Source organism: Rhyacophila brunnea, unplaced genomic scaffold, assembly GCF_057557595.1.
Source record: "Rhyacophila brunnea isolate RB1 unplaced genomic scaffold, BYU_Rbru_1.0 scaffold_22, whole genome shotgun sequence".
Taxonomy (NCBI): domain Eukaryota; kingdom Metazoa; phylum Arthropoda; class Insecta; order Trichoptera; family Rhyacophilidae; genus Rhyacophila; species Rhyacophila brunnea.
In genome coordinates, this window is record NW_028232882.1 from 29495986 (window position 1) to 29510296 (window position 14311).

The 14311-nt window shown below is 33.4% G+C and overlaps 1 protein-coding gene across 1 annotated transcript in view; it reads right to left on the bottom strand.

The window, feature by feature from the left end:
- wake (ankyrin repeat and fibronectin type III domain containing protein wide awake) overlaps window positions 1–8196 on the bottom strand; it is a 108641-nt gene extending 100445 nt beyond the window's left edge. The window contains exon 1 of the mRNA XM_085949948.1: window positions 7464–8196. Coding sequence (XP_085806074.1) covers window positions 7464–8196 — 733 coding nt within the window. The remainder of the gene's footprint in view (window positions 1–7463) is intronic.
- Window positions 8197–14311: the final 6115 nt, after the last annotated feature.

The window sequence follows — 14311 nt, forward strand, 5'->3', positions numbered from 1 at the left end:
TTAGTCCGACGCTCTGACGAGAGGTCCGATCCGACTGCTGTAAGCATCCATTCTGTCCACATAACAGAAACATCGGTTCAAAAAGTTTGAGAAACGCCTTAAACGTTTTAAAATAAGTGTAAAGAGAGAAAGGCCCGCATACGGATTCAACTTATCGCGAGCCTAATATACCACAAGGTTCTTAGTGTTTATTGTTTATAAAACAAGCCTAATAATGAAGTAGTATTCTAAACTGCTTCATTGTTACTTTTGTTCCTCCCAAAATAAACACTTAGAACCTTGTAGTTCTGCATTCGCGTTATATCTTCGCCCCAAAACAAAAGGGTACTTGTGAAAATTTCGAGTAAAATGCATTTTAAGATTATTTTAGTGAACAAAATCGTGTGAATATTATTTCTTAACAGCCCACATGCTCGGCGTAGGTCAAAATTGAGTTGTTATTGTATTTTCAACCCATGATCCTGGACACTCCTTAAACGTTGTAGATAATCTATTTATATAATTTTGAAGCCTTATTATTCTTTATATTTATTTTAAACATTTGATGACTGCATAAAGTATTTTTGTTACATAAAATAGTATTCTTTTAAACCTCTCGCTCTAATGTTTTAGAATATAGTCATATTTCGGTACATGAATGTGCAGTGGTATTAAGATTTTTTACATTTATTAATTTTTAAACACATTTATAAAACCATTAGTATAATTTATGACGAGATAATTTTAGTAAAATATTTACGATAAAAAAATATATTGATAATCTCTGTGATCCCAAATTTGACAAGAATTAGGCATTTTATTATTCAAAAAATCGGCAAGATTAACACATTTGAAGATAATTCTAAAAATACTAATTATAAGCTATGTTTTTGAACATTCAAGTTTGATAAACATCCTACGAATATTGATTGCTTTATAATAATTATTGACCTAAGAATAAGGTAGTGTTTTTTTGAAATACGCCATTTCTTTTGGCATTCCTCAGTGGTTAAGCTACAACATACGGCCGTAGCCATAAATTGACAAACTATAATTAAAGTAGGGAGTAAAATTATGTTAACACCACTGCACATTCATGTACCGAAATATGACTATATTCTAAAACATTAGAGCGAGAGGTTTAAAAGAATACTATTTTATGTAACAAAAATACTTTATGCAGTCATCAAATGTTTAAAATAAATATAAAGGATAATAAGGCTTCAAAATTATATAAATAGATTATCTACAACGTTTAAGGAGTGTCCAGGATCATGGTTTGAAAATACAATAACAACTCAATTTTGACCTACGCCGAGCAAGTCTCCCCTTAATATTTTGAAATGAAATTCAGAGCACAGGTGACTTATTACTCAAAGATTGAAATGATTGATTTTTTTGTAAAAAGGCTTTTACACATTTAAAAATAATTACACATTAGTACTATTTGTAATAAGTATTATTTTTGTAACCACTGCACATAGACTGTCAAAATCGTGTAGGTACATGTTACGTTTTTATTATACGTTAATTTAAGATTAGTTTATAAATACATAAGTGACCTTTATTTTCATTCGTAAATTGTGATTTCATGGATTTAGCTCCACAAATGCCATTTTGCCTATAATGCAGAGAAAAAAATTACGAAAAAAAACTACATTCATAAGTGCCTTTGGCTTTTCACCAAAGTGACATTTTGATGGTAATGGACTTATTGCATATTCTTACACGAACTGGCCAAGTATCATAAATCCCAAAAATATATTTCATATCAAAATAATTCAAAACTATTTTTTAAGCCATTTGTAACTTGACAAAAAATATTCCAGCCAAATACTGTAACCCTCTCTAAACGTAAACCACAGAGTACGTACAGAGTAAGCCACTCAATTTGTAATAAAATAATAAATAAATATTATATAAAATAATAAGTATATGCAATGCCCAGTTTTTTTCGCTTCCTGAACAATTTGATATTTGAGGGTTACGCTACGCTACTTGGCCTCTACAGTGACGATATCAGTGGCGATGCGCCTTTGAGAGCGCTGGAGCGGTGAACACCTACCCACTCAATTTATGCGAAAAGATTTTTTTTTTTAAATAAGTATTTCATTTATTAAAAGTGTTCGGATCTATTACCGTAGTCATTAATTCATATACAAAAACAAATTGTAATAAGTATGTGTTTTTAACCGGCTATTTTAAATATAATATACAATAATTCTGGCATCGTCCGTGTGGTTTCGCTTTGCCAAATGCAATGCTATTCGGGAGCGAGTTCCTCGATCGCACAAGCAATCATGCCTTGTAATGAGAATGAGTGCCACAGCAATAATATTCGTCTGTAGGTGATAGCGTGAGATAGCAATACTTCTTCGAGCGCCACTCAATGTCGCCAAGGCGTGTTCCATACTCGAACCGTATAAACGTATAACCAAAAAAAAACTTTGTCTACGAACATTTTCACACACGGTTTATATGTCTCAGTTGCGCGAGCCGCTCAGGCCTCGTAAGACGCCCAGTAAAACCTCCCGAAAGTGGATTCATATTATTAATAATTATTGTTAATTAATAAAAACATATTACAGCTTGGATATTTTTTATAATGCTGATATTGCCTCAGCATTATTTAACATTATAATATAAAAAAATCTTATTGAGACATTTACGAAAACGGTTTTACTATTATAAACTTAATTATTTGCACTATTCCGATGACATCAGTGGAAAGTGAAAGATGTTTTTCCACACTCTAACGGATCAAGTATTTTAGCAGAAACACCGTCACGCAACCAAGATTGAAGGCATTATATATGCTCAGTATCCAAAAAAGAATGAATTTGTGTCGATGAAAAACAGAAGAATGGATTTCTCATACAAATGAACAATAACATAGGTACTTTAAAAAAAAAGTGAACTCCCAGTAAAATAACTCACCGATCGCCACTGGACGATATTATATAGTAATATTATATCTACTGTCAGTTTAAAATTAATAATATTGGTGAAACGAATACGACATAAATCACGCGTGTAAACATTACGTGACCTGTCACAAGCTAAAATCGTACGAAACTACTTACTTCCGTAGCAGAAATAACTCGATAGGCGGATTTCTATGGAAAAATCTACATCGCGACAATAATAACACATTGGATTTTACATACAGATCGCGTGCAGAAAATAACTCGAGAAAAGAAAATAATAAGTACAGTGCTTAAACTATTCCTAGAAAATGATACTATATTTTAACATAATTGAATGCCTCTGTATGAACAGTGAAGTGACTATAGTGTGTACTTGTAAGGATGTCACATTAGAAGACAATGTATCGATTCAAGTAATCATTATCGCATCGGACGATAACTATCGATACTGATATCGTATATTATTACCTATACCCCAATGGCGAAAGTTAGTAGGCTGTTAAGATCCGCCGTAAATAATGCACATTAAGCTTTGTCAGACATACGTATTTGTCTCATTGAAATAAGATTACAATTTACAGATGGTGTTGGTTAATTTCTAAAATTCAATTAAACCCTGCGAAAACCAAGCCATAATAGATCATCATCAGCCGGGGTCAATCCACTGCTGGATGAAGGCCTCCCCAAGCTTTCTCCAACTCTCTCGGTCCTGTGTCGTTCGCTGCCACGTATTTCCGCCGAACTTTACCAGTTCGTCAATTCAGCGGCTTTTAGGGCGACCCTGTGGCCGTTTCGTGCCTCTTGGGTACCACTGGATGACGGCATTTGTCCAGCGGCCGTCCCTTCGGCAAGCAATGTGCTCCGCCCATCTTCATTTCAGCTGTTTGGCAACGTCTATAACATCGCGTACTCCTGTCTGCTTAATAGCCAATAGATATTGCTTAATAGCCAATAGCCATAATAGATAATAGTCAAAAATACTCGTCTGTCTATTAAATATATAAAATTATGCAATTAAATCACACATAACTTTGGATATTTTATAGATAGAATAATATTTTTTATCTATTACAGTTTGGTTGAGGCAGGGCCTAAAATTAAAATTTTGAAAAATGCATCTACAATATGTGTAAATATTCTTAATCCAACGAAAACAAATAAGTATGAATGAAAAAGTCTGCATAATTTTGTCGTATCGCCCAAAATATACCAAAACTATTATGGTTCGGTTTAGGCAGGTTTTAATTGATTTTTAAAAACTAACTAACACCGTCCGTAAATTGTAGTGTTAGTTCAATAAAAAACAAATACGTATGACTAACAAAGTTTAATGTACACTATTTATGGTGGATCTTACCAGCCTACGTCCACCCTTCGCAACTGGTATAAGTACCCCGTTTACATGTCCATGTGTTTATCGCGGCCATAATAAGAAAATGCACGTGTAAACACGTATTGCCGTGCAAAATGCAAGATTGCATGCATAATTAAAAAAGTTCAAAAGCTTCTGAATTCTCACGTGACAATAAGACCGTGCAATATCTGCGCCTGCGCAGTAGAACGATAGTAGCGAACCTGCCGGTAAAAAAGCGGACAACCCGCGCAGACTCATTTTGGGGTTAACCGATTTTCACGACCGGTCAAATGGTACCATAAAATGACAAAATCGCGTCTGACAACTTAAGTACTTACTTCAAATTCTGGCCTTTGTGATAAATTAAGATAAATGATAACATTACTAACTTAATCGGTAACGACATATGGTGCTGGCCAAGTTTGCTATTGACATTCTTGTACTTGTACATCAATATCTTTCTATGATTTTTTCTGAGAGGTACTTGGATATGTTTTGAATTTTTTTTTAAATTTATGTAGGTATTGAGGCGAAAGAATTTTTCTGCAAGACTTTTATTTTTAGGTCATTTCACATTCATTTTTTCAGACGATTTTGCGCTACCGTTCATGACTAAATAATATTAATTAAGTACTTACTGTAAGCAAATATTTTCCAGGCTTTTCGCCACTCCCCTAACTAAAGTTAATAAAAAAAGTAATAAATATGCCAAATGTATCGTATTCCTAAAGTTAATTAAAGCCCTAATTTCGACTTACGTGATAATACTACTTACTTACAATTTTATTTTTACATAATGAACAAAAATGTCTACAATTCTGACAGACAGTTTAAATGGCATATTAAAAGTAGCGTCATTTTCAATCGATCTATACTTCGGACTTCTTTACTTCTCCACAAAATGTGTTGGTTCAGGCATGGGCTCTCTTTACAAAATGTTACATTTTGAACATCTCTAATGGGCCGCATTAAAAGAAAATCTGTTCACCATAGTATCGATGCAGAAGTAACGAAACTTTTTCACATCCCTACATGTAGAGAAGAAAAGTATTGCGATTCATTGGGGCGGAAAACGAGCGTCGCTTTCAATACGAAAGTATGATGTTAGTCGGTAATTCTGTAACTTTCTTCATCGCGTTAAAATCGCAAGTATTTAAATAATGATTCAGCATCCAATTAAATGAAAGTGGTTACATGTTATCCATGTATATTGTAAGTGGTATTACGATCGTAATAAACCATTGATAACATGTGTAAACAGATGTATTATTGTTATCGTGATTGATTGACCAAAGCAGAGCCAGTTTGATTTTTGTTTGAAATGTGTGTCTTTTTATCAAAACGCGCTGCTCGCCGGCGAAAGTGACAACATAAGTCATAAGCGCTTCCGAAATCTTATAGGTACATTATGATAAGAAATCAGTTGTCATTTGCCCATGATAACACGAACAAGCATTCCATTGAAAATGTAACTTCCAAAAGAGAGCGAACCAAAAAGTTGGAATTTACAGGAGATTAGTGTCATAACGATGTCAAACGTGTCAAATACCATCAGTGATCCGAACTGCTATTTATTTACAATAATATATCAGATAGGGTAAGCAAATAAGATAATGCCAGAAAAAATGCCGGATTTTTTCAAAATTAAAAGAAGTCTACAAACTAGGAATTCAAAAAAAAAACAAGCCATAATAATTATTAACATAGTTTTATCAAGAACTAAAATTGAAGGTTAATGACATTAGGTCATTGCTTAACTATCGTAATTAAGTACTATATTACAATTTAATTTACTATTAAAATATATGCTACAAAAACCCAGCAAAGTGAATTTTAAGAAAATCTTGTGTAATATTAACGGCCCACATGCCCAACCAAAATGGAGTTTTATGGTATTTTCAAAGCATTAGCCTGAAAATTCCTTAAACGTTGTAGATAATCTATTCATATAGTTTTGAAGCCTTATTATCCTATATATTTATTTTAAGCATTTGATGACTGCATTAAGTATTTTTATTACATAAAATAGTATTCTTTTAAAGCTCTCGATCTAATGTTTTATAATATAGTCATATTTCAGTACATCCATGTGCAGTGGTATTAAGATTTATTAGGTTTATTAATTTTTAAACGCATTTACAAAACCATTAGTAAAATTAATGTTAACATTATATAGTGAATATTTACGATAAAAAAATATATTTTAAAATCTCCGTGATCCCAAATTTGACAAGAATTAGGCATTTTAGTATTGAAAAAAATGGGCACGATTATCACATTTGAAGACAAACAAGACACTGATTATAAGCTATGTTTTTGATCATTTAAATGTGATAAACATACTACAAATAATGATTGTTTTATAATAATTATTGACCAAAGAATAAGGTAGTATTTTTTAATACGCCATTTCTATTGGCAAAGCTACAACATACGGCCGTAGCCATACATTGACAAACGATAAATGAAGTAGGTAGGGAATAAGATCATGTACATAACCGAAAAAAAAATCGTTTTAAAAGATCCGCCGTTAGAGTGAAAGGGGGTGAGGCACCCCAAACTGCAAGTAGAGAGAGACGGATTTACTCTCTGCATTTCGCAAACAAAAACCGCTCGCAGATTTTTCTATCGAGATCAGTAACAGACCTGGCTTCTGTCTTTAGACACGTCGGCTAGCTCTGCCGGCATGGCTCAGTAAAATCACAGTATTATAAAGATTTATTATTGTCCAATCTGTAGCCAAAGATTCTGGAAAATAAGTTGCACCGTTTCTATTTGCAAACATGTATTGTTGTCAATACGTAGCCGTATTGACAACAATACATGTTCTCGTACGAGAACCCAGCGAGACGACATCAGACTGTACTCACAAACAAGAGGGTGTATCTAAAGCTCACTCTTCTCCCTTCGGAGGTGACAATACATACTTCGTAAGAAAGGTCAACTTAAAACATTTACTGTTTCAGCATGAAATTAAGTTGTATGTAGGCAAATAAGTCTAATATGCAATAATATTCATTGTTTCTTTGGAGTAAACGACATCTCTACGACGAACATTCTTCCATAACTGCAGGATTTCTTTGGGATCGATGAAAGATGTATTGATTCATTCGAAGGGAAAGTAAGTAGAAGATTAATAAGGGCATGAGGTAAAAATCAAATGAGACAGATATGGTTAGTAAAAAAAATGGAAATAAACATACTCAGTTGTTGCTCCGACATCCAGACAGCATTCCTGCGTCCTTTGGGTGGGCTGTAGAGTGCGAAGATTTGCTTTGCGGCAGCCTCCTGGTCTCCCTCAGAACCTCGCCTTGACCTCCCTCCTTTACTGGACTGGCCATCATCTCCGTTACCGACTCCCCCCACAAAAGTATCCTGAAAAAACTTCTTCAAACTCGACTCATTCACTTCCACCGGAGCACTGACCGGTATGTGCAGCAATGCCGCTGCCTTTGGAGGAACTGCTGTCGGAATTTGAAACAGTCCATCATCTTTCTGTCTGTCTCTTCTACCGAAAATGTCACTAAACTTTTCTTTCTTCTCCAATTTGTTCAACTTATCACTAGAACTTCTCAAAACACCTTTAGAATCTTTGTTTTTATCTTCGTTAACAGATATAGGCTTTCTCTCCATTATTGGAGTTTCCAAAACGAGTCTTTTCACTTCAAGTTCAGTGTAGATTAATTCGTCCGTGTCTTTAAATTCGGCATTCCAACTGTAATTGGAGTATAGCTCGTCGTTTTTGATGATTTGCGTGAAGAGCTCCGTGTTTTTCGGGTCGTCGGGGTCCGAGAGGGATTGGTTGAGACGGACCTCCCCGCTGGGTTTGTGGTTCTTCCATCTGTTCCCGATCATGCGCAGGGAGGCACGGACGGAGCGGGACCTGCGCAGCCCGCCAGGGTTTGGATTGCGGCGTCTCTCGGCGAAGGTTTCCATCTAGGAGATGGTGTGTCTGCTAGTCGAGCGCTTGAACGGTTGCACCGCGCCGGATGGCCTTATCGTACTGCGGACACATTGTCGTTTGGATTCGTTTGCGCTGGGTAAAATCAGGCAAACCGCAGAATTTGAGATTGCGAAATTCACTATTTTTAACATTCGCACTTACGTAATTGTTAGTAACTAAAACAACAATAAATATTACGCATTTTTATGGGATTTATACCACACTGAGTCTTAATTGGTATCACAGTCATTTAAGTATAGCGGTATCTAAAAAAATATATTTTTATTTACAATGTTTTTCTTAGCTCGTATTCTTATTTTTCCGGTGGTTCTTTGTCCGGTACAAATCTTGCAATCGATTTTTAACTAACTTCCCGACTAGCTAGACATTTGAAACTTTTAGAATATATCAGAACACGATGCCAATGCATTTTTTTAATACTTTTAGCCATCTTTAAGTAGAATTGAATTCATTTTCGGTTAATTCTTTTTTGTATGAAAAGTTATTTCGACACCATTATTGGTTGCTAGCGGTCTGGGGTCCTAGCAACTAAATTATTAATATATACGTGCGTTACTATGGAAATCAATATGACATATCAAAATGACGTTGTATATAAAAAGTTCTTTTTATCTTGTAATTATTTATTATGAATTACGAAATCAAAACCATGTATCCTGCGTAAATCTATTAATATACGATACCTTTGTAATACTATTACTATAACCAAGTGATCTATTTTAGCAGTATCGTTTACTGTTATAGCCAATTAACTAACATTGTTTCCAGTATCGTTCGATTGAGTACTCGGGGTAGGGGAACGATAAGGAAATACAAAAACATAAAGTGCACACGCTGTTTTGGAATTAAACTTTATACTGCAAATTAATCGAATGAAACATTTTACCCGTTAGAAAAACCTGGTGTATGAAATTACGGTAGGTATTTCTTTTAAATGTAGGTACCTAAATATTATTATTATTATTTCACAAATAAAGACGCGTCCACCGCCCATGATTGGAAGCGTTCACAATTTAGCGTTTTTCTTACCAGATCTAGCATTTTTCGATAGGCATCTAGCTTACAAGAAACGCATCTAACTTGTGGCGTTTTACTAGCGTTTTTTGATGTCCCCAGCAGTTTTAAATATGTTGAAAAAACACTAGATTTTTAGTTTATTTATTTTCTTGTCTGTCAGATACTTAATGCAGGTAGGTCAGTATATATTTTAGTGAGAAACAAAACACGATGAAAGAATTTCATGTATTATTTAATATTTTTGTATCTTATTCCGAATCTCCGCGTATATAAAATAATAAGTTAATAATAATTATTCGTCTAACTAAAAGGTATGTTTTTTATTTATCCGATGACTCTAAGATGTCTGTCCTACAAGAAAGAAACTCTCTTAAGTATTCAATCATGAAACGAACTTGTAAGCCGTTGACACAATTTAGGTACTTGTCAATTTTTAAATATATTTCTCTTAACATGTGTGGTTTTTACACGTATCGACATTTTCATACCCCGCCTGGCATGATTTTGTCAACGACAGTTGGCATCACTGATGATCGGACATATACAAAATAATAATAATAATATATAGAAGGTCAAAATGATCACTAGCAAGGAGGGCTATAAACGCATCCCCTGAGGGCAAAACAAGGCCAGAACAACCGATACTGCGATGATTGGAATGCGCATTGGAAAGTTTGAGGATAGTCGGTCAAAATAATTTGAAAGCATCGACGCTGGATCATCCGGGATGGTGAAAGTTTATGGAGCAGGGCGTGACCGGGCGCAAAGTTAGGGATGCGATTAAGTACTTATTGTTTCACATTTTGTAGTATTTACTTTAGGTATAGATATGTATATTTGTATTGTTTTATCTATCTGCCTGTCTGTAACGCACGAGAGAAAACATATTATATAGATTAGTTTTATTAAGATAAATATCCGACTGTGGCGAAGGATCGACGTAGGCTGTGGAGATCCAACATAAATACTGCACACTTTATTTATTAATTTAATAAAACACATTTTTTTGTACTTATTCCACTTGTTTATTTAATAAATTTGGACCGGTTTCGTCCGCGTCAATAAGTACAAAAAATGCGTTTTATTAAATTAATCAATAATACAATGCAGTTCCACCGCGTACATATTGACAGTTCACACTAAAAAAAAGAAAAAATGAACTACTTATTAAATGAAAAAAATAAGCTTGACAAACTTTAGTGTTCACAATTTATATTGGATCTACACAGCCTACCTCCAACCTTCGTTACTAGTATCTGACATACTGATACGCGACATTTTTTTTTAAATAATCGGGCATGTATTTTGACACAGTTGTAGAAAAAGGTTTGCCATTCCATGACCTAGTGCTTAGTAGGTACCTAAGTGATATGGTCATCTTAATACTAACGGTTAAAATCACATGTTTCCAATATGCTTAGGTAGTGCTTACAAATTACGAGATTGCAATTTCGCGTGACGGATCGGATACGAAATAATAGAAACGAGTAGGTACTTATAAGTTACTTTTCCAATGTAAAATGGTATATAATATTATATTTGCGCATTTAAAAAAATACTAAGATAGTATGAACCAACATAGCTTTACATTAGCTTTACAATCCGACGTGGAACTGGGCCGATCCCGATGAGGTTTATTAAAAGACTTTAAAACGAGAAACGTTGGTTAGCCGTGTGTTCAATAGTTTATTTCTTGATAGGCATGGTCCTCCATGCTCCAAGTCCAATCACATAATGACATTATCACGTTGGTCTCAGTGTCATATTTTTGTCACTAAATTATAGTATTTCGGCAAAAAATATAGAACGCTCCGAAAATGTATGGGTTTTTTGTTTCACATAAAACAAAACGGAGAATTTGAGAAATTCCATTTTAAATCTAAATCAAGGGTTTTTTTACCTCTTTCGAACAACTTTTTTTTCGGCTCGCCAAACAAATTTCTTCTAATTCGAAATTATAGTAGTAGGTAAGTAATCGAGATTTTAGTATTAAGTGCACAGAACATTCTGAGTTCTTTGATTTAGTGTATTTTTGAATGTCGAAATTAAGTAATATAAATATATGTACTTACATTTTTTACGATATTCAAAATTATAGTATTTTGGGCGTAGGTACTATACCTTTTTAATATCTCGTATATAGTACGCGGACCAAAATTATAGTACAAACACTATAATTATAGTACGGTTGGCAATTTGATCTATGCGCAGTACACTCACTACCACAAGTTACAGAAGTACATACAAGTACACCAACACAAATAAATAGTTTATTTCCTTTCAATTTAGAAATAACAGTAAGTGAAATTAATAATAATTGTGTTGGGTTAGGTTTAGACTTTAGCTTCTATGTTGGATAAACCATTGTGGTCTGTAGTGGGTTGATAGCAACAATAAACAATAAGAAAATCAAAGTAACCGCTATTGATAATTTATAAACTTGGTATTTATCACATAAAAAATGTTTTTACGACAGGTGTTACTGTCACATTTTAAACATTTTCAAGAATGCCCAATGAGTCTTCAATATTAGAGTCAATGCACATAATTATTACTTAAATACCTAACAAGTTTTGAAAAAACCAGAATTTCCAAAACTCCTAATCGAAAATGATCAGAACTTAGGTAGTTAACGAAAATAATCTGAAAACCCTTCACTGTACAAATAAAGTACTTAGTAAAAATCAGTCAAAGTCGTTTAGAATTTCTGGAGAAATAAAAGCTTTGACAACATTTTAAGGCCCGAGTTGTAAATAACAAATAGTTTAGAATTCCTAAAAATAAAAATATTAATTAATTCTTTTATGGTATTAACTGTCAAGGCTTGGTAGAAATACATTGCCAATTTGGTAAATTCTCAACTATCCCTTTAAACCGGAATAAATCTGCTTGATTATTATTAAACCAAGAGGAATTAGTAGTTAGTACTAGGAACATAATATTATTGTGTTTCATTTTAATTTATAACATTTTATATCCTAATTTCTCACTCACGATTTTTTCATTAAATAATCCTCTAATCTATATAGTTTATAAACTGATCAAGGACCCAAGTTAGTAGTGTTCGATGAATCATTTTCAATGTTGTGAAAACTAATCAAATAATTGCCGATAGTTTTTTTCTAATGATACATACATAATTTGTATCTTCTAAATAAGCTTTTTAATCAATGTGCATTTCGTCATCGAAAACTGATTATAATATGTGGAATAAGTGTAGAAATTGAATAAAGAAAACTGTCGTGATATAGTAACAACACTACTAACAACGTCGGTTATATCGCATTCAGCAACGCAAATTCATATCGATTAAACATAACATGTGTTGCATGCTGTAGGTACTTGCGTAGTTTGTGATTAATAGGTCGGTTTGCGGTTATACATAAAAAATACTCACTTAACAAGTTTAATAAGACGTAAGGAAAATGTATACATACACAATAATTATTGTAGATACGTTTATTTTATTATAATAGTTAGATAACAGTTGCGAAGACTTGATAGTAAACGGATAGATAGTTAATGTTTATCATGACTCGTAAAGATACCGTATAATTACTAAAATTACTAAACTGCACTACGGAATTATTACTACTCACCATAAATAATGTAACTTAATATATTTTTTCGTATTAGCGCAATTACCTTACATCGACAAGGTGTGAGTAGAGTTGGGTTTCGGGAATTCTCGAGAAATTTTCGAGATTTTCCATTCCGAATCTCGAGAATTGAAATTTTTAACATTACGGGAAATCCCGGATCTCGAGAATCTTTTTTCGGGATTCGGGGTTTCTTTATTATCAAATATTAATTGAAAAAAAAACACAAAACGTTCAAAGACTGATTGGGGCATTTAACACATTAAGCAAAGGTCGACTCAAAATGAGCGCATTTTTTGCAATATCAGGGAATTTTGTGTCTCAAAAGCGTACGCGATTGACAGGTTGTGTTTTTTGAAATTCTATTTTAAGGGGGAGAGGCATGCCAGCAGAGAACCTAGCGGAAAAATACGAAACTTGCAATTTGAGATTTTTTTTTTGATAATTTACAATTTCTGAATTAATGTATTCTTTCTGTATTGATGAATAAATATGTATCTGAAAAGATTAAAAAGATTTTTTTTAAATTCAAATGTAAACTTACAATTGTACAAAAATATAATAAAATGTGAATTCGTTGCAGGGTCACATCTTATTATTACATTATATTTTATGGTCATATTTATTATTAAAATTTAGTTTATTAAGTTTTCAATTTTTCATCGTGTAGATTTTTGACTAATTCATACAATTTGACAATATTTTTTATATATATATATTTTTTTTCTACCATGTCCGATTCTGGTAGGATCATATGGGCCTCCACAGAGTAGAGGTTTGTATTGACAGATTTTTGTTTTTTACGAGAAATGGATGTCAGCCACTTGCTCAACCTATTAGGTCCATACTCTGACACACACAAATTGAAAAACAATATGTGTACTTGCCAGACCCAGGATTCGAACCTGGGGCCCACGGCTTTATAGTCCAGCGCTTAAGCCGCGCGGCCACCGTGTGTATAATTAAAAACATAAAAATTAAAATGTGTATAGCTTGAAATCCTTTTTATTTATATCAAATTTTATTTTAAGTATGGTCCCAATATTGAAACCTGATGAGAGAGGAAGACTAACCGGAATGGACGCCAAGGTCACACTGAAGTCTGAACTGTCACGCCACAAAAATAATAAAATATAATATCTAGGTGTATGTACCTACATATATTTAATATAAAATATGTAAGTATTAAATTTGGTATAAGAAAAGTGATATAATGATAATAAACATTATCCTAATAATATATCGTCGGTGGATATTAAGGAGCTTATTCCCAATGGCACAAAAGCTCACATAATAAAGCTACCGATAAGTAAGCATACTGCCAAAACTTACGAACTCGTTTATCATCCTAATTACCCTTATAAAAAATATAACAATGTTCATTCAGGAAATAAAGTTTTTACAAAAGGGAGTCGAAAAAAGGCACAATAAATCAGCGTCTCTCAGTCAGTCCATTCGCCTTCATTAGATT